Below are 25,732 nucleotides of genomic sequence, written 5' to 3' on the forward strand. Positions count from 1 at the left end.
CACATAGATCATCGCGATGATTGCTGTTTTTTTTGCTTTTTTTCTCTTTCTCAACAGGTGATCCAGGTGATTGATATATGTATTTTTTGTCTGTTTGTTTTGTTGGTTTTTGTTTTTTGCCCTTTATCACCGTTCCTCTTCCCCACTGCTTTTCTTTCCCCCAGTCATATCTGTCCCGTGTGTAGCAAGCGAAAATAAAATAAACAATAAAAGCAAGGATGAATCAAATTTGGGAAAGTAAATCTGTTGGGCATCTTTCTTTACTTTTAGACAATAATTCTGATGGCAAAAGAACCAAACGGAACAGGCGAAAAATAAATAAATAAAAATAAACAGTGCTCTGTTTACACCAGATTCTGACCCTACCATCTGAATGTCACAGCAGAACCTCAAACTCATCAGACGAGGCAACGTTTTTCCAGCTTTTCAGAAAACTAACGTCATACCAACAGTTAAAAACCTTTGGAGCGGCCTAGTCAAAGTCCTGACCTGAAACCAATTGAGTTGCTGTGGCATGACCTTATAAAGGCAGTTCATTGCAATGACTCATTGCCAGTTATCACAAACTCTTGATTATAGTTGTTGCTGCTAAGGGCGGCCCAACCAGTTATTAGGTTTCACACAGGCCCAAGTAGGTTTGGATTCCCCCCCCCCCCATAATTATAAACACCTTCTTGTGTTATCTTTGTGTAATATTTAAATTCATTTCATCTGAAACATTTGAGTGTGACAAACATGGAAAACAATAGGAACTTAGGAAGGGTGCAATCACTTTTTCACACTACTGTGCTTTAGTGGCCTGTAAGTGTAGGTGTTTCATTGAGTTAAGACCCGGTGACATTAGTGTTTCTAGTGTTTCTTTTCCAACAGAATAAAACACTTCAGCTTTTTAAATAACCACAACACAAATCGTAGATCTTTAAGTTTTTATAAGACTTATAAAAAAGAAAAAACATAACACAATAACCAAGGCATGTCATACATTGTGTTTTTTCTTTGTTTCTCTGTAGAGTATTTACAAAACTGCCTTATGTACAGATAGCAACACCTTGTAAATGGAGAAAGCTACATAATGCCTAGCACAAACAACCAGTTAGCTCAATGATAATATATTTGTTATGTACAATGTAACTGGCAAGGCTAGAGCGAGATAAGGTCAAAGATTCTGCAAAAGGTTTAAATTACTTCAAGTATCCATTTTGAGGTTTTATGGAGGTTTTACTCTGATGGACACAGATTTCCAGCAACACTGAAAAATAAAAATCTGGTCGAGCTGCAAACTGTGTAGTGTGGCTGGGAAAGGACAGAGAAAGAGGAGGAGGAGCTCTAGCCATTGAAAAGGACAAGACAGACAATGCAACAAAAGTGGCGCCACAGAACAATCACTCCTCTGATAAATGCCCATTTTTTAAGTAACTTTTAACACAACCAAGGGAAATCTCCTCTCCACACATAAAGTGATATCCAGCTTATTGGCCTATAGCACCTTTTTTTACTGCTATGAATGAAAATGTGCAATGGGCAGAAAGACACAAAATCATAGCTAAAACATAAGAGTTGCTCAGGGCAAAATATTTATCCGTATCAGTTGACGTGAAAGACAACAGGCTTCACAACAGCTCTTTGTGATTTAACTAAACATCTTAGGTATCCAAATAGAACTTCACAACATTCACAGGCCGTTTAATTGTCGCTGCCATGAAACCCATTGTCTCCATCACAATGAAGATTCATTTCAATTAATTAAAAAAAAAACTTTATAGTAGCTTCAAGAGCATAACTCATTCATCGTCTAGTACCTCACATGGAAATTAAGGTCCAAATATTATGCGAACAGAATTGCACAGTCAGTTGTATGAAAAAAAAAAAACGCAGTTGTTTGAGGACAGATCTGGCTATTCTCTTCTCAGTTAGCAGAAGTTAGGTCTATTCTAATTATAAAGCCGCTATGAAGGAAAGTGTGGCCCCCGAGTGCGGGCCATTTGTCCTATTAACGTCTCCGAGTGCAGAAAACACTAATGCTACTTCACAACGTTCATATAACAACACTGTAGGGATTGGTTTCCTCCTGTGTTTACATTTCAGTTTAGTGTATCCATGTAAGAAGAAGGGAAAAAAATGTCCATGTACAACACAGCACAGGCTGTGGTCTCTCACGGCACGTCTCAAACGGCACCCGAGTCCAAGCGCACTGCTTTTTAACAAGACTTCCACTGTAACCGTCAAAACCAGGACCACCACGAATACTCGAGTGTAATTTTAAGACCTTGAAATGGAGCGGCACAAATTTTTCTTTTTGTATGGCTCAAAATGAAATGCCATCAGGTGCCAAATTAGAAGCCACGTCAAAAACAAACCGCACTGCCAGAGAGCGGTGTTAAATTTAGGACCGTCCTCTCAAAATTAGTGCATTTTGTGGGCAGCAGGTACCATTTGAGATTCTGCTCTGATCAGCTGCACCGAAATAAACATCCTACGGGCTCCCAACCCACCCAAAACCCGCCCCCTCAGCAGACAGTGAGGGGCTGGGGTTCGCTTTCACGCCGCTGATTCTTCTTCAGTAGCTGAATGCGGTTGTGGCAGTAGAACTTGATGGCTCGCCAGTCGCGGTGATTGTTGACCAGCAGGGGGCACTGCTGCAGGCAGCGCTCACAGTCAGCCTTGGCAGGAACGCGAAGCTCATTGATGTTCTGGGTCAGGTGCTCCTCGACTGCAGCGCGCTCAGCCTCTGACCAGGGACGCTTCAGGACCCCTCGCTTTCCTGCAGTGAACAAAAGAGGAACAGAGTTAGAGGTTAAATGATTTTTTAGAGCTCGTACTCTGAATCAAAGCTTATGGCTGAACTGGAGAAAATACAGAGCTGAGAGCGTTTACATTTCTGTTTTTCTGACATTTCTTTTCCATGTTAGCATAAAAACTGAGGTCCAGTCTGATAAAGATAAAGATCTGGTGATGAAACTCAGGAAGATCCACAGATTTCTGAACTATATGACTAAAAGTAAACTTAATACGACTGTAAATTTACTGCCAGTACAGTTAAAATACAAGGTGCTGTAAATTAACTAAAAGAGAATAATCTCACAACTAATTTTTTGGCAAGAGACAAAATATTTCTTTATCAACTGCACACATAACAGACAACACACTGTTTAATGAGGAGTGATGCAACTGAAACACTTCATTACCACTTAAGTCAGCTCTAGAGAAGGAAGCACTTCTATCAGAAAAATAACAAACAAATCAAACTTGGAGAGAAAAAAATGACTGTGGTGACAAACTGAGAGAAACATTTTGTGCCCATCAGATTCCACAACTGCTGTTTATTGAGATCGCTCTTTATTTGGAGCTATTAACTAAGACACTACTGATTTCTATGTAAAAAATTATGTCCTGAAAAGGGACAGCTTGGTGTGTTTTTTGCATCCTTTGTGCAGCGATACCAACCATGTCCACTTGTGCTACGTGCTACCAGGCCACCTTTGACAGTCTCTGAGGTTGTTTGCAGTCAGTCCAAGTCAGACTGTGACTGTTTGCAGAAAGGTCTCCTCCTATCAGGTGACCTGTGCAAACGCCTTGTGAACAAAAATGGTTTTGGGTGTCCACCACTCTCAAGCTCTGGGCAACCAATCAGTCACCACAAACTGCGATTGGTCCCAGAATGTGGAAAAAGAAAACATCAATACATTTACCAGGCAGCTGTTGATTTTCTTTTATGTATTTTTTTGTAGATGCAAGGAGGTTACATCCTATTTTTCCTCATGTAACTGATTTATTAGTTTACTCTAAATGAGGAGATAGCTTTGTCACGCTAAGTGTGTTGAGTGTTGGATGCCCTCTTGGTTATAGTATTCCCAGAGAATTTTTATTATTTTAATAAAGTAGCAATATTTGGTGTCGGTATTGTTACAATATTTGCAATACTATGCTTTATCATTCCCCAAACCCCTAAATATATCCATTACTTTCCAATAAAACTGAACTAAAGATACTTCAAATACGAAACATCTTAATTTTAAATCATGCTTTTTATTTGTTCTTGTTTCTAATGTCTCTGTAAAGCACTTTGAATCACCTTGTTGTTGAATTGTGCTATACAAATAAACTTGCCTTGCCTTAATTATTTGCACCTCCTAAACCTTCAACTTCTTGAGGCTCCTTTGGTACATCAAATGTTTGTGACTTCAACATTGAGCTTTTATTTCCTGTAACTCAACCAGTGAATATTCCCTACTGGGATAAAGATGCACCAGTTCACCTTGGGCTTCACTTTCTCTGACAAACAAAACAGCTTGAACCATTCATGTTGTGAAGTTTCTTTCCCTCCTTTTTTCTTCCTCATTTCACCTTTTCATATTCTAATAATGGTGTTATAAATGCATTCGGCTTCAATTTTCTTGTTAGGTGTGAGTGTTTTTATTTTTAAATCGTATACACACAACTATCTCATTGCATTGTGCAAATGCACATAACACTCGACACACAAATAAACCTGATTTAGGCTGACCTGTGCCTCTCCTGCGGTTTGCGGGTGGAGGGTCAAGAGGAAGCGGAGGGGGTGGCTGGTTGTTCTTGAGCTTCTTGGGTCGTCCGACCCTCCCGTTGTTCTTGCCCTTCCTGACATACAGCAGGGTGGGTGTAGGATTCAGAGCCGGAGCAGGGGCGTGCACCTCAGGCTTCTCCTTCACATTCTCCCCTTCAGATTCTCCCTCCGAGTACGAGTCTGCAGAGTTTCCTGACATGACTGAAAAGAGCAAAGAAGAGAACTTCATCAGTCTGATGTTAAAAATGTTTGTTTCCAATAAACTGCAGTCACACTCAATCATTCACAAAAAACTGAAAGAAAAGTTACAATCCAAGGACAAAACATCACTCATTCACGAGCGGTCCATCCATCTCACCATCCAGTTCCAGACAGATGTGGTTCAGGCTCATTCCTCTGAACAGTACTCCATCCCTCTCTCCACACAGCACGACCCGGCCCACTCTGCCCATCAGGCCTGGGTCCTGGCCAATACCAGCACAATTCTGCGTCACGTGGTACTCCCTCTCAAGGAAGTGTTCGAGCCTCTCCACAGCGCTGCCTCCAAGCTGTCCGGGCTCCTCTCCTTCCCCGAGAAGCAGCAGCTGAGTTAGGATCGCTACCTGTCGACGAACCCTGGTCTGGGTCAGGGCGCGGGGATTGCGGGTACCGCTGGAGCGAGCGAGGCTGCGCAGCAGATCGGTGCCACGCAGTGGCGTGGCAGGAGAGTGGTAGGGTCGAGCAAAAACGTATGGGTTTGCAGGGTCAACTCCTACATCCTGCCGTGTCTGCAGGAGAAGCTCCAGACAGGGCTCACAGTGAGGAGGTAGGATGAGGGGTTGGACACGTCCTCGTTTACCCTGGACTCCGACTCTGGGGAGGTGTGGAAGCACCATGCGCTCAAAGGGCGACAGGGAGGCCTCTAATGGGGTAAGAGCTGGAGGGGCACCAGGTGGAACAGGAACAGGGCATTGAGGAGTAATACGGGCCCGATATTCACTGATGGACAGCTTAGAGACCTCACACTCACGCCGCCGGTTATACAGGATAAGGAGCGCCAGGCTGGAGTGGCAGAGGAGGCGCCAGGCCTCGGCAGACTGCAGCTGGCGAGAGAGAGACAAGAAGGCCGAGTGCTGCAGCCGGCGGAGGTACAGCACCAGAGAGGACAACGAGGAGAGCAGGGGCAGCATGTGGTGACGCCCCGAACCACTGCAAAAAAAAAGGAGTAGGTAGGTAAAAAAAATAATAATCTATACAGCATAGTGTGGCGATACTGTATCAATACAGGAAACCAAATATTGACTTGGACTGACTGCAGTCACTCTCATAAATATTCTTGAAGGTTTGCAGGTAACTTATTTGTTCTTTAATTTATAAATGCAGAAAGGCTCCCACTATAGCATCAGCCTGAATGAGCCTTTGTCAATGAGGACTACTCAGCTGGCTGCCATATGGTTGTACCCTGCTTATATTAATATAAAACAGGAAGGTGGCTGAGCACAAATGTAAAGTTCTAGTGAATACAAATATCTTTCTGCGTAGAGTGCAACAGACACATGATTGTTTTCGTTTATATTTATAGATTTATAGAAATCCTAGGAAAAAAATGAAGTTAATTGCTATGTTAGCTGCCGTATATGGCTGAGATCAGACTGACTCCTCTTGTGGTAACATTGTGGCAGGTTTTAGTGACAGTGTTGGTACATTTGAAAATCTCAGTTATTTTTTTTTATAAATAATGAAAGTAAATGAAAAATTTAATTAAAAACGGAGGCCGGTGTTATCAGACAACATAATTAATATTTGTTATTATCAGTGTAGTTAGGTGGCATCAGAGGCAAATAGTTTGGAGTTTGTTGTGAGTTCATCATCGCTTCATGTCAGCTTCTGAATTTTGTTTACGCAATGCGTTCAGTGTGTAACGCCCTTAACTTTTACAACTCATTCACTGACTAAGTTACCTCAGCAAGTCCTTTTCCTTATCTTCTGTCCCACTTTCATCTTCTACCTCCATCACCCCATTTTCCTCCTCCTCTTCCTCCTCTTCCTCATCCTCCTCTTCTTTTGGTGGCTGTATCTCTTTGGCCAACTTGGTGCTGAAGGACTGAGGGCACACCAGCTCTACTTCATCCTCGTCTATTGGTCTCTTCACCTCCACAACCTCCACATCCTCTTCATCTTCATCCATGCCTTCCTCCTCCTCTTCCACCTGCCTTTCTTTCTTAAGCTTCCTCATCGCTCCCTTCTTGGACTGCGTCAGAGCCACAGGAGGCGGGCTCCTCTTAAGCACTGACACCGGCACTGCATTCTGTCCTCGTGGAGGAGTCAGAACAAGAGGGGTGGAGTTTCTACTGCAGGGAGCAGGGGATTGGTTACCTGACATGAGAGTGGGCGGAGACATGGAGAGATCCTGAACGCTGCCTGGTGATAGATCTGAACCGCGGCTCTGTCCTGTAGCGTGTGACAATTTCGAGCGTTGCTGGGTGTGCGTGTGAGCTGAGGCCGGGTTCGAGTTCTGTGCCTGCAGACGGGGCATCTGCGTGTAGCGCTCGACGAGTGCGGAGCAAACATCGGGCTGATGAGCATGGTGTTTATCTAAGTGGCGGCCCAGGGAGCGGAAGTGGCGTCCACAGTACTCGCAGGTTTGGCGCATGGAGTCTATGGAAACTCCTCCTCTGGAGACATTCGCGGTGACACTGCATGTAGTGTTGGAAGCCAAAGGACCTGGAGGTTTGAACACAGGCTTGGCTGAGGACACAGAAGTGGATGAAGACGAGCAGGGTGGGGAAGACTGCGCTGAAGAATGGGATGAAGGAAACAGACGGTTGTGATGAGGACCGCTCGATGGGGAGACTTGCGGCGGCCTCCCCGGTGGGGTCCGATGGGGGGTCTTTTTCTTTGAAGGAGTGCCTCGACGTTTCTTTCGCCGGCGTATCGCACGCCCACGCGGGCTAGAGTTGTCCTCATCTCCAGCATCTGAGTCACTAGCATCAGAATGGGAGATGGGCGAGGATGACGGGGAGAGGGACCACGACGGGGTGACATATTCCTGCTGCTGTTGTTGCCGCTGCTGCTGCTGGGTGGTCAGGGAGAGTGGTTCCTCCTCCTGCACGTGAAAAACAACAACAAGTGTTAGCCTGCGTTTTTTTTAACAGTAGTAATAAAATTACCACAAAAGTTGTCCACTTTCAAATAACTGAAGTCTTCTGAAGTTCATAACCTTTGTTATTTCCTTCCTGAACCCTTTTTCTTTTCCCTTTAGACATATGTGTTGTACAGATCTGCAAAAATATTCCTAACTTTTATCCTATCCACTTTGAATAAGTGCATTATAGTCAACAGAATTTTTAATAGGCAAGACTGATAAAACCTTGAGGATCAATATGTGCAGGAAAAAAACAAAACAAAACAAAACTACAAGTTGCCAAGCTGAGATGCTTTTAGTTCATGACTGCAGCTCTTGTTTAACTGCTGTAAAACACTGAGAGCTACCAAGTCACAGCTGTTTTCCAAAGCTGTCCACTATATCACTTATTGGCAGAATTACTGTTAGAGATCATACCAATGAAACTGAAATGTCACTGCTCACATAAATATATCCCAACTAAAGGCATGTTTAACTTTTGTTAGTCTGATTAGTGAAACGCTGTCATGGCACAACAGCCTCTTTTCCACTAGTTTTACTCACTTGACTCTACTCAGTTTTTAGAGTTCCCCATTAACTGGTAGTACCTGGTACTGTTTTAGTACCTTCTCATCCGGGGTTCCAAGTGAGCTAAGTTGAGCCAAAACTGTGACGTCAGTGAATGAGTCATAAGAGTGACTTCTTTACAAAAATCAAACCTGCCATTTTTTAAATCCAGCAATGAGAGGAAGTTGTTACACACGAACTAAAACAGTGGTCCAACGTAGAGCTACAGAGGTTTAGCAGCAGGTGTACCATCAACTTGATGTCCACCACTGTTGCCTTTGCATTGCATACAAATGACGTCACTGGACTTATTGGCCGTGTTGCTATAACAACCCCACCCACACTGAAATGTTCCTCTATTGCAATGGAAAACAACTTGGGCAGGATGCTGAACCTCAAATTGCCACTGGAGTGAGAGTATGAGATTCATAGAAAAAAGCACCTTAAGGCATAAAATAATGCTCTTTATGAATCAGTGAATGGGTAAATGTGGCTTGTAGTAAAAAATGTTTTTTATTTATCAGTTACCATACACTCCACTATGCTCTTATCTTACTTATCTTACTGTGTTTTTGCAGAAAATGCTATTATAGCAATGAAAGTAAAACATGTGAACATCAAGGAGTAATACGACATTGCCAGTTTATTAATTTATGAGATGAAAATATAAAAAATACCCATTTTGCTTTCGTTTAATACTTACAATGTATAGAGAAAACTTTATAAGCCTAATTTAACAAAAAAATTTCATTCATATTTAGAAAGTAATTTAGGGATATGTGAAAAGACAACCAAGAAATTACTCTAATGCAGGGGTGGGCAATCTCAGTCCACGAGGGCCGGTGTCCCTGCAGGTTTTAGATGTGTCCTCGAACCAACACAGCTGATTTAAATGGCTAAATTAGCTCCTCAACATGTCCTGAAGTTCTCCAGAGGCCTGGTAACGAACTAATCATGTGATTCAGGTGTGTTGACCCAAGGTGAGATCTAAAACCTGCAGGACACCGGCCCTCGTGGACTGAGATTGCCCACCCCTACTCTAATGTAATGATCCTCTGGTTTTAATGTCATTTTAAAATCTTTTGTTCCTGGCAAATCACATTTTCTCTGCCCTTTATATGGGTGTGGCTGACAGATCTAAATACTACACTACCCACAAGTCCCTGGTGCCTTTGTATGGAGGAAAAGGAGATTTTAACTTTTAACTGTTGCTAAACTGCAGAATGACATCACCTAGAATTCAACATAGAATTTAAAAGTTTATTCATGCTGACTAGTTTTGCCACAACAACTTGTTTTGTTTACTTATTGATCTAAAAGTTCAATAAGTAAACTTAAGGGATGATTTTATGAAGACAAGCTCTGGCTTTTAAGCACCTTCTAAAGCACCTTCATATTTTGTAATGCTTGAAGTTACGATTGAACAGAGATTTTCATGTTGGGATATGTGCTCAAAAAGTGTCTATTTAAAAAAATTTATGTGGCTTTTCCTTTGTAGACTTCAAAAACAGCCCCTCCTACCCAGTAACTACATGTGCTGCGCAAAGTCTACTTGTCACATCTTTAAAAATTACAACGCTGCGGGGGTTTTTTGTTTTGTTTTTTACATCACTGTTTGTGCTTTTAGGAACCAAGTGGTGTTTTTCTTTTACCTTTTTGATATTGTTGGTCTCGGTGTCAGAGCTGCAGTCATGTTGCGCGGGAGAAACAGTACCACGAAAACCCTGCGGGACACAGACCACTCACATTAAAACAGCCAGCACGCTGCACATTAATGTTTGCCATCACAATCAGACTCAGCTGTCACTCAGAGAGCACAACGATAGCCCTCCACAGTTGGCCCAAGGCGCAAAGGTTGATTATGACGCCAAAAGTCTCAATAACGAGCCAAGCAAAAAGAAGTTCAAATAGACTTGCATTCAAACACTGTCAGCTTCTCATAAGAAATTAAAATGGGATTATCAATCATGCTGGAATGCCGGGTACAGAGCAAATCAATTAACCAATAACAAAAGTCTAACAGAACGTGAGCCGCCTTGGCTCCACTGCAGCCACTGATGTCAATTTCTCCATTTTTGTCAATTTAATCTTCCTAAATGGATTCTGGTATCATCATCCTGTTGAATAAATTGATCTGATCTAATGAGATCCATTAAAAGAACAGATGTCATGCAATAACCATGGCGACTGTTGCTTAAGCACTATAGGTAGAAAGCGAGCTGGAGCTCAACCATCACCATGGTAACCCCATGCCTTGCTTAGCTTGTGTGTGTAACATTAATGTGTGAGCAGTGTGTGTGTGTGTGTGTGTGTGTGTGTGTGTGTGTGTGTGTGTGAAACAGGGATACGTGTTTGAAGCTGATCCAAGAATGTGAGTACATATGGTTGCCTATCTGAAGCCATCAGTGATATTCAGAGTGTGAATGGCTTTCCTTGACCTATCCTCAACCAGCGGTTGGGTTTGGATTTAAAACTGAATTTCCACCTGAGCTTAAAAGGAAGTTTCAGCCAAAGAGTGTATATAAAAGATGGCTGTGGTCTCCACAGCTGAAAAGAAAATGTGCGGTATATCTGCGTTATTTCTTATGGTCAGCAGGGGGAGTCACTTTTCCAGTTGCGAAAATAAGTCCAGTACTTCTAAGTACTTCTCATTCGATCCATAACCTCAGTAAACATTATCTTGATAAATTTGTGGTCTCGCTAGTTTCAGGTCTTATTAAGATGAACAGGATGGCTCATGTTCTATATTATGGTCTATCTGACATTTGATTGACAAGACGCAGCTGCATGAGTGTGCAGTGTCCGTAGTTTCTCAGTCAGATCCACCCCTCACTCATTACACACATAGCTGAGCTCGAGGCTTTAAAACAGTGACTATAAACCAAACAAATAGGTGATGTCACAGAGGCTCAGTCCATCCTTTACATACAGTGTGAAGCTTTTTCCTAGCAAAAAATGGGCTCTTTGGGGGTGACTACGTGTAAGAAAGAGGATTGGCCCATATATAATAAGTCTGTGTTACCTTATTTAAATGAAGTCTGCCATGCCTGACCACTAGATAAATACAAATCTATTCCATTCTTAACTAAATTACTTTTTTAATGTGGTGGTTTTCCTTTGGGGTGAGCCCAGATCTTTTTTTGGGGGGAGTTTTCTTTTATGTAGGCATAAAAACACTGTTTTGTTATAGGTTTGGCTAAGTAGATGATTGAGCTGTAAAGAGAAAGCAAACATGAGCAGCTACGTTCAATCAAAACAAAATGTCCTGTGGCTGCACTGTGCTGTGGTCTATCCTGGCTACTATTGACGAGGAGACCTTTTTAAAACTAATTTCTCCCTGAGTGACTGATAAACACTGGAAAAAAGCAGTCAATCCTTGAACCAAATTTTGGCAACAAGCGCTAACATTTCATCAGGTTTTCTGCATTGTTAGACTGTCTATAGGATCCCTAACATAAGCAAGCACTAATGTGAGGTTAAGGATGAGAAAAAGTCTCGATGTAATATGTGCCATGACACTGACCAGGTTCTCGCCCCACTCGGTTAGGCTGTAGTCCACAGTGATCTCCTCGCCCTTGGTGATGTCTCGAATGGCAATAACCACCAGTCGCACCTGGTTGCCGCAGTGGACCTCTCGGATACGGCAGTTAGGGGAGGGAGGGAAAGAGCTGGCTGTCGGAGCCGGAGCGGAGGCTGTTGGAGCAGCTGGAGCTGTGGACGCAGGGGTCAGAGAGGGGGCCTGAGCTGAAGCAGCGGAGGCTGGGGCGGGGGCGGGGACAGGCGTTGGTATTGCAGCTGAGGAAGCAGCTGGAGACAGAGCTGGTGTAGAGGATGAGCAGGAGCCGTGCTTGAGTCCGGGGGAGACCTTGTCATGAGCCTGCTCCGATGGACCACTGATGAAGGAGGTGGAGGATTGGAAGTAAAATTCACCTTTATTAAAATAATATTTTATTATTCTGTTCTGTCCTTATGCTTTTTCCTACTTTCTTAGGACTGGAAAGATGTTGTGTTTCTGCTTTTCTAGCTGTGTTTCAGAATCAGAATCAGAATACTTTATTAATCCTGAAGGAAATTAGGGTTACAGCAGGCAGCACGCTAATGGCGCATGCGCACTTACAAAGGAACCTTCTGACCAACTTTACACAAACATCACATTGGGGAGACATGTCAGAAAGGTAGGCTGGTAGGAAAAAACAACGAAAATACATAACATGAGGTAAGAGGAGGAGAAAAAAAACTCCACTCAGACTGAGCTCCTAGTGCTGAAACAAGTAGCTGCTTTACAGAAAATGAATATACAGTAATTATTATAATTCATCAGTCATTTGAGTCATGTATAAAGTTTAAAAAAAATACAAAAAACAGTAAATATGCCAGGAGTTCATCCACCCAGGGTTTACAGATGCTGCTGCTCTGATTGGTGAATTCTGAGTTGAATTAATGAAGGTTAGTCACCATTTATTTTGTCTAGAAGATGGAAAGGAAGTACTATTTAATTTACACTCACCAGGGATGAGGAGTAGGCTCTGAATTGTAGAAAGGACTGTCCAGCATGGGACGTTTATTCTCTCCTGCCTCCTTTCGTTCACCTGAGAGCACAGAAACTGTCAGTATAAAAGGATTACAAACATGTGCACAGGGAAACACATGGGCACACACACAGGGCATCACCCCATCTCCTGGAGCAGCACATACACAAGTGCACATAGCAGCACATACACAGTCAAGCACACAGACACATACACAAAACTAGGTCACATGCTCTGCACCCACACCAGTCACAAACACACACCAACAGATGCAGATACATATATCACACACAAACATGAACATGCACATGCACAGGTCATTGCTGTAAGAATAATAATACACACACACACACCTGGGCTGAACCTGTGTTCAGACACGCTCTCCTCCTCAGTGGGCGTTACAAAGACTTTCATGGGCGTCCCTTTTCTCTTCCTCCCACAGCCGCGTCTGCAGAAAACAAACAGACCCACAAAAGCACACAATTATCATTTAATCAATTGGCCTACTGGCCAAACTTCACATCAATCAGATATGATCAATAAACTGATAGCCACCTAATGAATCAATGCAGACCACATTGGAGGGCTAACTCCAATATCAGCAAACAAAAATGCACAGTAAGTAGAACATGGTTATTTAAACAGCTCTTCACCGTGTTTGACTGGAACAACAGGAAAATCTAGTAGAGTTTAGGATTTTACACGATCTGCACCGACTGACTAAGGAAGTCGCTCAGTCCAAGTCCAACAAAACTCTTGGCAAAGAGGATATAATCGTCTTTTTCTCACAATTCAGGTTCAGAAATTAAAGAGGGCTCAGGGAGCAACAAATATGTTTTAATTAAGAGGCAAATACATCCCCAGTAATTAGCAGCTAGCCATCCTTATATTATATTCATTATACTTCACTGACCTTCACAGCTTTCCAGATACTGGTTGGTATACATGTTGTGCCTGTGTGCTGTCACTAGGGGGCAGTGTCAAAAATATGTGGCTTACCCCTGTTTGTGCAGCCCTTGGAGAAGACCACAGACAGTGTGAAAGACTAATTAGTAATTAACCAATGAGCACGAAGGTTCACAGTCAGACTTGCACCTCTCTCGTCACATGCAGGTTCAAAACATTGAACTGGTGATGACGAGAACAATCAATGACATCACATCCAGCTTTCATACTTTCAATGGAGAAGACTTCAGTCACAACATACAAAGAGCTCTCTGTAGTTCAGTGAAACTTAGTGCTGAAAACAATGAAAACTGTCCACTGCGGCAAATGGATGTGTTTCTAATGCTGCTTTTTCAATCTTTGATTCTTCTGTAGTGGAAGGGGGCCACAAAGACAAAAAGTAACACGTACAAAACGTATCTCATGCAAACTGTAAATTATTAGACCCTGCATTAATCACTACGGTCTTGTTGTTGTTCTTGGCTCATTAGCACCACCTGTTGATCAGTGGATTAGTCTGATGCCAGCACTGGGATTGTCCCATCATGTCCACAGCATGCACATTACCACGCACCCAGAACTGCACCAACAGCACTTTTAGGATTCAAAAACTTTAGGGCATACTTCATATCAGAAACAGAGTGAAAAACTAACCACAAATTACAGATGTAAGCCACTTTCACACATGAACGTAGGACACTTTCTCATGTGTAACACACAACAGCAGATAATCTTCACTGGACTGTTTCTCACTACTTGAAATAATCAATAATCAATCACTTGCCACATGCGGGAAGAAGGACATATTACTCCCATTCCACAATCCTATAATTCAAAGTGTGTGAATGGCATTAAAATAAAAAAATGGTAAATGGCCTGTATTTATATAGCGCTTTACTAGTCCCTAAGGACCCCAAAGTGCTTTACATATCCAGTCATCCACCCATTCACACACTGGTGATGGCAAGCTACATTGTAGCCACAGCCACCCTGGGGCGCACTGACAGAGGCGAGGCTGCCGGACACTGGCGCCACCAGGCCCTCTGACCACCACCAGTAGGCAACAGGTGAAGTGTCTTGCCCAAGGACACAACGACCGAGACTGTCCAAGCCGGGGCTCGAACCGGCAACCTTCCGATTACAAGGCGAACTCCCAACTTTTGAGCCACGATCGCATTAGTATTATCCGAGACATTGTTCTGTGTGTTATCAGACATAACGCAGAGTCTATAGTAGAAAGCTATCGAGACTGCTGCATTCTTACATGCACCTCCATCTGGGCTGCACTGCATGTGTGAAAACATGAAAATTTACCAAATTTAAGTCACAAATTTTCACAAATGAACTTGCAACACTTTCAAATATGGTCAGGGTATTTTAACCAGCCGTCCTTTCTCACGTGCAGCAGGAAACAGACGCATTCACACTACTGATAATACGCTGTGTGGTTTTAGGTGAGGCAGCGTGGAGCATGCAATAGGCAGCACACAACGCCTGCTCATTGGGGGTAAACGGCTGCAGACTGAGACAATGTTCGAATAATCCGGCTACACATAAGACTTTGTAGTAAGGAGCTACTAGGTTAAAGACCCGCCAGTGTCTGATCCCAGTGCCTCTGACATTTGCGTTCTCACATTCACCCTGTCTGATAAATCTGCGTTCAGGGCTGCATTGCATGTGTGAAAATGGCTGTAGCATGGGATGTGTGGTTTATTATTGTTTAAAGTAAAGGAAAAAATCCCACTGGTCAAAGTGATATTTAATTTGAATAAAACTTGCCATTAAATGAGAAAATACCACATTATCCTAATCAGCCCGCCACTTTCCTCCCCCAGAAAGAGATTCAGTAAATAAATAAATACAGTTTAAGTACTGTTGAGTGTCAAGGAGCCATAATAAACTAAACTGAGACAAATCAACATACAACACATAATGACTGTATCAATCATAGTAAGAGCCTGCCATCTTGTGAGTGTTTGGACTCGAGACACCCGGATCAAAACTAAAGAGAGTGCCATTACCCCCATGGAGCCTGAATGCCGCCACCTGTGAGAGCCCAGTATGGCCGTGTGAGATTTTCTTCTTCAGTGTAAATCCAACGCCAAAACAGCCAAACTCACAAGAGCCAAACTGATTCTGCCTCTGCAGAATCTGGGCTAGTTCTGTTACCACACATCTCAATATTGTTTTCCGTCAGTCTATTTTTCACTCACATGACATTGGAGGCTTTTAAAACTAGGCCATAGGAAGATCGTGCTTTGGATTTTGAAGTGTTCATTACTGTCAGTGCGTGCATGTGTGTGTGTGTGTGTGTGTGGGTCTGTGTGTGTGTGTGTTTGCATGCAGACAAGAGAGTGAAATAAAAAAAACAGAAGAGGAAGGGGAAAAGGGCTAGAAAGGAAAAAACTGAAGCAGTAGGAAACAGAGAGGGAGAAAAGTAGGAAAAGGGAGCAAATGAGAAAAATAATACAGAGACAGAACAGAGGGAGGGGAGGACAGTCACTGAGGAGATATCAACCAGACCCACTGTCTTTCTATTGATCCACTCCACTCCCATCTCATGATACTGTGTGCACATGTCTGTGTGTTTATGATAGTGTAAAACAAGACTGAGCGCCTTCATTTGCACTCACATATGTAGATTTTCTCCCCTCCTCTTGTTAAGCTTCCCTGTGCCTGTGCCAAACAAACACACAAACCCTGATTTGCAAATAAATCTGAAAAAGAAGAGAAACAACCCGGTAATCACCAACAAATCACAATAGAGCGTTTCAACGTGCATGAAAGCCGAAACGTCTCCTCCACAACAGTTGTGCTCTTCAACTTATCACAGAATTTAAAAAGCCACATGACCGTGCGGCCGACCAGTCGTTACAATAATAACATCCTCTGTGAAAACCAGCAACCCACACGCGCTTTGTGACAACACTCTGCTGTGTTATGTCGCACACTGACAATTAATACACTTAGCTTAAATAACCAAATATTCAAAATTTGAGCCAGACAAACATGTTCTCAAAACATATTCGATCAATCGGACATAGCGTAAAAAACTAGCTAGGCTTTTCATATCATAAGAAAGAGTAAATAAATGATCTAGGTACACTGTATGAATAGCACCTGTACTCTCAGTATAACAGAGTTACAAATTTAAGACTTTTCTGTTTTTTTGTAAGCATGAGAACTCGGCCATCTGCTTTAATTCTGAATACATTTTACAGGAATTGCTATGCTTGAAATCAGAGTGCGCTAGGATTGTGCAATCAATTAAACTGTTCATTCATGAAAGCAATATAAGTGAGATAAAACGACTATTGTGGCGCTTTGCCATCTTCTTTACTTGTACCAGCAAATTCATTCCTTGGCTGCAGCAGTTTAGCTCGCTTACATTATAGTTGAAATTTGAACAAATCCACTATTTATTCAAAGTCAGTGAGAACTCCTAAATAATTCCATTGATCTTAATACTGACCAAAATAATTGTGATTGTGATTAAATTAAGGAGCCACAATACATTATACTGCACTGACCTGTATTATAGTATTCATCTTACAACATCAAGCCCCTTAAGGCAACTGTTGCTGTGATTTTGCGTTAAATAAATAAAACTGAATTTAAAAAATTGCAGAACACTTGCAGGCTATGGATGTACAGAAGGGTTAATTTTTTTGTTAAAATGGGGAGTGAGTTAACACATAATAAAAAAATGAGTAGAAATCGCACTTTATGTGCCCAGCTGTGATGGCTAACTCTGCGTTCACGCTGTAGTTGACAAACAGCCAGTATTTAAAAAAAAAAACAAAAAACAGGTTGTGCGCTCCCAAAAAAAAAAACTTCAATCTGGCCTCACGTGGTGCAGTTTCAGACAGCAATTATGTGGATCGCAGGGCGCACTGAAGCAAACAAAGTCAAAGAAGCAAATATCGTTACACCCCTGATACTTGGTAACTAAACCGGATGATTAAATAACAACGTGAGAATAACAACAGCATGATGAAGTTATAGCTTATCAGAATATAACTGCAGTCATGGGGGACTCTGCAGTGATGCCTACATACTGCCAGAAACCACTCGGGACAGACAGGTTTAGCTTCCCAACAGGTTAGCAGCTTATTTCCAGAAAACCAAAGTTTTTCTCCATTTATATTTTGCTGGATTATTTTGGGTCTTCTGAGCGTCTGCCTGTGTATTCGGTTCTGGTTCACTGAGTTTCTGGGAACTTTCTCGCCAACCAAATCTGTCTCACCTCCACTTCTTCGGCGAGTTGACCCTTCGATATCTCCCTCCATTCCTGTCTCACCCTCTCAATCGATTCTCTCATTCTTCTCTCCCTCCTTCACTCCCAACACACACACACACACACACACACCTCTCGCCAACCCACATGCATGCACAAGTACACAAACAAGTCCATACTCAAGACCCACATATGCGTGAGCACACATACAGACACAGAGCTCATAGAGTCCACATGTGCGCGGACACACACACACACACATACACACACTCATCCCTCCCCCTCCCTAGTCCACATGCATGCACAAACACACACACCCACACACATACGCAAACAGGCGCTCACACACACGCACTCACACACACACACCCCTCCCTCCCTCTCAGGCTTACAGGCACGCAAACACACTCACTCTCTGACACACACACACACACACATACACACAAAGTGCACACAAATATCCTCTCTCTCTAGCCAAGCTCACATGCACGCACACACACATACCCCTCCCCCTCTCGCCAAAGCTCACATGTGTACACACACACACACACACACACATAGAAAAGCTCAGTGAAGCACACACACACTCTCTCTCTCTCTCTCCCCAGCGCTCAGTTTCTCTCAAATAACCAAACCCACAGTCTCATGTTCCATCTCTGACACACACACACTTTTTCCCTCATTTACACACACACAAAAGCAAGCACGCACACATTCAATCTGTACATTACAGATTCTCAAACTCATGCATATCTGCTACAATTTATTTTCTCCTCCACTGTACGGCACGCATACACACATGTTCCATCAGACCCATTATTCTTTCTCAGCCACAAACAAACAAATACTACGTGTGCTGGCAGATGCAAAGACACACAACCTCTTGTCACGCAACTGTTTCTGCGCTCCACATACATTTGGATTATGCACAATCTCACACACACTCATGCACAAACTCACTCAATAAAGCCTCACATATACTCTGTCCTTCATGCAGAATATTTTCTCTCTCTCTCCAACACACACTCACACACACAGAATCCTCAATAATAAAAGAGATACAAACACACACACACACTCCTCCCCCTTCTCACATATACCATACCACCCACACAAGGCAGGCACACACACACACACACACACACACACACACACACACATCAACATACTTTTCCTTTGAGCATGCACGCACATACACACACTGTCCTTTCCTCTTTCATAAACAAAGTAGATGCATAAACACTCTCCTTCCCTCTGTATGACACACACAAACATACTGCCCTTGTCTAGGAGCTACACACACATACAGACACACACACAAACCTTGTGTCTGTCTCCCCCTTGACACACACCCCTCCCTTTCTTACTGACTGCAGAACAAACACACACACTCACAGACGGACGAACACACACACACGCACACACACACACACACACACACACACACCTCCTACCAGAACAAATACACAAACACAGAAAACGCACACACGCAGCATATGCAGCTACCAAGCCTTCTTTTTCAGTTTCCAAGACACACACATACACAGCACACACTTAAACTCACCCTCCCCTGCTGTTTCAAAAGCTTGCACGCATGCAAGTGAATGCGCACACACACACATATACACACACGCATGCACATCCTCACCCTGTCACACACCCTCCCTTCTCTTTTCCTCTCTCTCTCTCTCTCTCTCTCTCTCTCTCCTGCTCTCTCTCTCTCTTAAACACACACACACACACTCACTCACTGTGTGCTGTCTCTCTGTGTGCAACACACACCCTCCATCTTCTCTAGCTTTCTCCTCTTTGACACACACACACTCTCCCTCTCTAACCCCCATCCCACCCCCCCACCCTCTGCTCATCACCAACACACACACCTCAGTTTCTTAAAGACACACACTTTCTCTCCCTCACTACTTTCTGCACCATCTCTGACACACACCTCCCAAAAATAATGTTTACTCTTAAGACAACATGCACAATTAACACAATCCTAAACAACTAGCCAACACACACACTCTTTACCAGTCACACATGTGATTGTTATCCCTACTAAAAACACACTGAAACCCACACACTCCTTGGTTTCACATAAACACAGTCCTTCGTGCTTGCTCTCTCTCTCTCTCTCACACACTTCCCTACACTGTCTCTCTCTCTCACACACACACACACACACACACACACACACACACACACACACATGAACACACAAACAAACACTCACATTCCCTCCCCCACTCTCCTAACACACACGTATGCGCAAACACACTCTCCCCTCCCCTTCTCTGTGCCTCTAACACACTTCCCCTCTATCTCTGTCTCTCTCTCTTTCACACACACACACACAGTTACACACCAAAACACACACATACACTTTTTATATGCTCCTCTCACGTACACACTCACACACACATGTCCTTCACAGTCTCACAATCCTTTCTGTCTCTGTCCCTCTCTTGTGCCTCACCGTAGACACACCTTTCATGCCCCACTCTCTATTTACCCCCCCCCCCCCCATCACACACACACAAATTAGTTTCTATTTTTCTATTTCAGTTGCACACACACTCACAAACAACTAGACACACAAAGCACACACACACACACTCTGAAAAACACATTTAAAACACATTCTCTCTTCTTTCAAACACACCCCTGTCTTCCCAACATACACACACTTACTCATTCCCTCAACCACCAAACACACACACACACTCCTGTTCTCTTTGTCACACACTCCTTGCACACTGTGCTCCCCCTCCCACTCCTCATCTCTGTCTCACTCTCTCTCTCACACACACACACACACTGTCACGCACACACTCTCTCCCCCTCCCATCCCTCACACACACATTCCCTCCTCCTTCCTCTGCTCTAACACACACACACACACACACACACACACACACACACACACACACACACACAGAGCTGCTCCTTTCTCTCTCACGCTCTCTCCCCTCCCTATGCGTGTGTGTGTCTTTCTCTCACACAATCACACACACACACGAGAGCGCGCCCTACACACAGGCGCGGGCGCGCACTTACACAGAGAGATAGACACAGGGCAGCTTTGACAGTACACTAATTCCAGCATTTTTATAACTTTGTGACAGTGAGCAGTGGGATTGTGGTGCTGAAAACTTTTGTTATGTACACTAACACAGAACGTACTATTAACCTCCATCTTTCCCCGCGTACCTGGAAAAGTAACAAGTGTGTGGTGCATGCGTTGTTACTGTAGCTGAAACTGTGTGTCTGTGCTAATTATTCTTCACTCTGTCACTTATCGCACACACACACACACACACACACACACACATACACACACAGCTTCTTCAGTGGGTAAATTCACTGTCAGACACAACAGTCGCACGCTCGCTCACGCACGCGCGCACACCCCTTTTTGGAGCCGCTTTGTAAGGTGGAATTAACGGTGGAAAAAACAAGGTAACAACGAAACAAACACGCGAGTTTCTCGTGTAATTTCTCTCAAGTGGACGTTCACTCACTGACAAACTCGACGAATGAACTGTAATTGTAACTTTACTTGCATCAAAACACCCTCACGCGTACATGCGCGCACACACCCACCCGACTCTAGCTGTCACGGGTAGGAAAACAGTATGTTAAAGCAGTTTCTTTTTTAAACTATTAAAAGCCTGTATTTCATAGTTAACGGGCTCTCTCACCCCCGTGGTGCTGGTGCTGGTTTCACTCCCTCTCCGTCGCTATCCAGGCTGTGCGGGTCCCGGTACTCGAAGAGTGAGCGTACAGTCTCCGCCATGTTCACGCCAGCAATCGCTGATCTTCGGCCGCCTCACCGTTCAGCCTCTCGCTCTCTTCTCCAGCCTCTCAACTGGCTCACACCAAGGTTATTCCAGACGCTCCCACAGCAACTCGGTGAAGGGGTGCGACGGATGCTAAAACACGACCTGCTGTGGTCTGTCACGGCTCCCCAGTCGGCAAACATCGCACCAAGACACGACTTCACTAAACTAGTGTTTAAATTTCCTCACAACAAGAAAATGTTAAATATCGTATCGTTCACTAAATAGGGTGATGTGGGCCACCCCTACGGGAAAATGGATGCGCCCAGCAAGCAGATGAAAAAGTAGACCGTTTCTCAGAAGCGTGATTAGCTCTTGAAACGAGAGAATTGCAAAATAAATTAAAAGAAAAATATCGTTTCATGTTATTTATTCAAACAAAAGAAAATACAACATACTTATGAGACTGTTTTACTCACTTTTACACTCCCTTTTTATCTACGGGTTTACAAAAGAAACTATACCGCAAAGTGACCAACTTCTGAATGGATTAATAATAATGCTACTACTACTATTACGAATAATAATAATAACAACAATAATAATATGACCTTTAAAATTTAAGTGGTATTTATTATATTTATAAAGAAATTATTAAATATAATTATTAGGACAATAATGCTATAATCTCAGCAGAAAAAAAGGTGATTGCTAAGAATTTATTATGATATAATCCCATCTTGTCTGCTGGGGTTTCACACACCATCATCTCTGAATCCATGCTTTGGCATTCAACTAAATTTTTAACTTGGCTTCTGTATCTGTGCATTTACTTATTTATTTATTTATTTATTTATTTATTTATTTGACAAACCACCATGTATACGTCCTGTGTAAAATAATTAATAATTATATATTTAGTATATTTGGGGGAAAGTAATATAAATCTAATATATATAGATAGATGTTTGGATACTTCCTTTACTCTGATTTCTGTTGGACGACCTTCACATCATAATAAAACAATACATTGTCCACAAAGTTCATAAATAATGGAAACACAATGCTGCGAGTCAGTCATAATTAGGTAAATAATTGAAGAAGGAGTCATCCATTTTAATTTAACATGATTTCTTTCAAAATAACAACCAAATAGCATATATTTGAACTGAGTTATTACAACACTGATAATTACATGGACATTGCATAGCTATTGCAACACAGAGACACATTACTGTGTGAGACTCATAGCTTGATTAGCAGATAGCACTTTAAGTACTGCTAAAATGTGTGTTGTTATATTAACATAATCTGTATTCCACTGTAAATGAACCATCTGAAAACTAAATAAACAACATTTTTATTGGTTCTCAGTTTTCTTGAGCTTCTTTTATTAATATTTTATATTAATATTTTGGACAAATTTGATCAAAGATGCAATTTTTGTCCTGTGTGACATTCATTTAAAGTATTATTGCTGTCTCAATAACAGATGAAGAGGCAAGATGTAGACAAAGACAGCTTTTATTTCTGTGCAAACTAAATAAAAACATAATGCAGCACATTTTAAATCACTTTAAAAAATGTCAAACCTTTACAGGATTCAAGACCTCTCCGAGGTGTGTCCTGCTTTACTCCCTATGATATCTGAGAGAATCCCTCCTTTCTCCGTGCCCAATGGTTAAACATTAACAAAAATGTATGGATGGATCCATGATGCTAGAAACTCATTTTTAAAAGTTTGAACAGTGGCATGTTGTGTTGCATCAACTCTTTTAGCAACAAATTCCAAGCGTTTGATTTATATTTATCTTAGTTGTTTAATAGCTGTGGGACTAACTTCTCTTTTCCATGTTATAACATTCCAGATGTTTTCACTGGGTGACCCATCTGGACTGCAGACCATTTTACCACACTTTTAATAGATGACAGCATATGTTGCTCAAAAAATTGTATGCACTATTTATAATTAATGGTACACCACACCCTCACTGTGTCCACTGATGCAAACTTTCATAGTCTCAGTATCAACACCTTATTTAATGTTTTTCCATTTAAAAACAGCTTTTGGTTGATTTGTTTATTATTTACATTTTACAAAATGTCTTCTTTTTTTCAGAAACAGAGCTGTAGCTATTGAAACAATTTATTAATGTGCCAAATAGTAAGTAAGTAAAATGGAAGAAAAAGGTTTTATAACATTCATACATGTTGCTCAATAAGATCAATAATATGGATTATGTTATTATCTTAAGTCTTTATGAGGATCGTTGTATTCTGATGCCAGATCACCCGTTACTTCCTTTCAAGCATACATGGGGGAGGGATTGCCTGATAGATGGAAACGGCATGGTGATAGTAAACTCAGAGGTCCATTCAACTGAGCCCAATCAAACAAAATAAGTGTAAAACTATTCCTCATTATTTTTGTCTTTGTAACATACTGTGCATATGATGCTCGTTGACAACAAGGTAGCTTTTCTTTGCTTTCTTGTCGACTTTTTAAAAATTATGATTATTTGCTTGTTTTACCATTTATGAGCTTATTGTGTTGTCAGTATTTTACAGGCTAATCTCTGTGCTTCAGTGTCCCACAGCAGTCTTTACTGGTTGACCCACCCTTAATCATACAGATAATAACAAATTAAATATTAAAACCTCTGATTTCATATTATTATAGAGAATAATTCAATATTCTAGCTCATTTTAATAGTTAATTAATTGGCATTTAGACCCATGTGGTGGACCAAAGTATTAATGTGGATTATTTTTGCCTGCCATAAGCACTAGCAAAGTTCACAGGGTGAGCAGCAATCATTATTTTGGAGCTGTGAAGATATTTTCCAAAACTGCACAACGAACTGTCAGTGTGATTTGCATCAGTTGTGGGTATGCAAAAATATCAGCACATCTGGTAGATGAAATAAAAAGGGACAAAGAGAAAGCTTGTAAGTTTTAAAAAGAGTTTTGTGACCTGATTTTTGACTAATACGATGCTGTTTTTCTATTCTCAATGATTTAAAGCAATATAAATAGGTTTTTGTACAACATTTCCTAACATAGGCCTATCTCAGTCCATTGAGGTTAGCTGTGAAGCCTTTTTTAATTTATTGCTCTTCATCATATGTCTCATCAATTCAATCAAGACAGACATAAAAACACAATTTTCCCTTCTAACTACCACAATGAGCTATCATCACCTACTGAAACCACTCACTGGGTACATGAAATGAAACGTGTGCCACCTCATGTCTTGTTCCAAGTAAATTTGTGAGCGATAACAGTTAGAGAGGAATTTGGAGAACATTTGGAGAATATTTTTCTCAGAAAATAAAGCCAAAGCAAAAGCAAATGCTTTTTGTCCTGTGATTGAAAACTCAGCATGAAAATGGAGGAGGGAACTGTGAAAAATCTGTGGGAAAACCTACCTGGCACTGCCACACCCCAGGAGGAAAAGAGGATGTGCTCAAATTATTTCACGTAAGCCATTCTTCATATTCGCATTTGTTCATCTTCTTCCGCAGCAGATCGCAAAAAGGCATCTTGCGTGACATGACGTTACTATTAACCTTTGTTATGGACAGGTTTGTCTTTAAGCAGCTCCTGACACCTAACCTCACCTGGAGGACACAGAGCTGAGAGGCAAAGAGCTGCTTGTGATGAAGGCTTTGAACACGAAGCCGGTGTTGATTCAGTCTAACTGCTTCAATGGCAGATTAGATGGTTGTGCTTTCGCTCTGCAACTCTGAGTTTGTGTGTCTGTGTATGTGTCATCGCTCCAAACTGTGGTCCTGGGATTACATACTCTAGCAGAGACTGCCACAAAGGCTGTTTTGAGTACTTTGGCGGGTGTTTAGATTTTTGTCTGTCTGTAGACATATTTTATTATGATTGCGTCACAGTTGTGCAAGATGCAGTCATGAGCCTTGGCAAGTGCATAACTGAGACTGACGTGTGTCTGTAAAACAAACTACAGCAATGTTTATTTATCCAAGAATTTCTATGTTAAGAAAACTGAAGATATTAAATAAA

At 42.1% G+C, this 25,732-nt stretch overlaps 1 protein-coding gene across 3 annotated transcripts; it reads right to left on the reverse strand.

Annotated features, from left to right (window-relative positions):
* Window positions 1–912: 912 nt before the first annotated feature.
* On the reverse strand, window positions 913–21,767 carry si:dkey-117m1.4 (uncharacterized). 3 transcript variants are annotated; one of them, XM_076884904.1, is made up of 10 exons: window positions 21,623–21,767; window positions 16,318–16,401; window positions 13,093–13,187; window positions 12,718–12,799; window positions 11,734–12,103; window positions 9,863–9,934; window positions 6,481–7,625; window positions 4,899–5,728; window positions 4,505–4,741; window positions 913–2,761 (listed from the first exon to the last, which is right to left on the reverse strand). In XM_076884904.1, exons 1-10 carry the CDS (start codon window positions 21,715–21,717, stop codon window positions 2,508–2,510), a joined length of 3,264 nt encoding a protein of 1,087 aa, XP_076741019.1. In that variant the 5' UTR covers window positions 21,718–21,767; the 3' UTR covers window positions 913–2,507. The 3 variants fall into 3 exon arrangements, with proteins under 3 accessions (XP_076741019.1, XP_076741020.1, XP_004564406.2); XM_076884905.1 differs by having other exon boundaries at window positions 16,318–16,360; window positions 21,623–21,750; XM_004564349.3 differs by lacking the exon at window positions 16,318–16,401.
* Between the last annotated feature and the right edge of the window lie 3,965 nt (window positions 21,768–25,732).

Source organism: Maylandia zebra, linkage group LG6 (assembly GCF_041146795.1).
Source record: "Maylandia zebra isolate NMK-2024a linkage group LG6, Mzebra_GT3a, whole genome shotgun sequence".
NCBI classification, from domain to species: domain Eukaryota; kingdom Metazoa; phylum Chordata; class Actinopteri; order Cichliformes; family Cichlidae; genus Maylandia; species Maylandia zebra.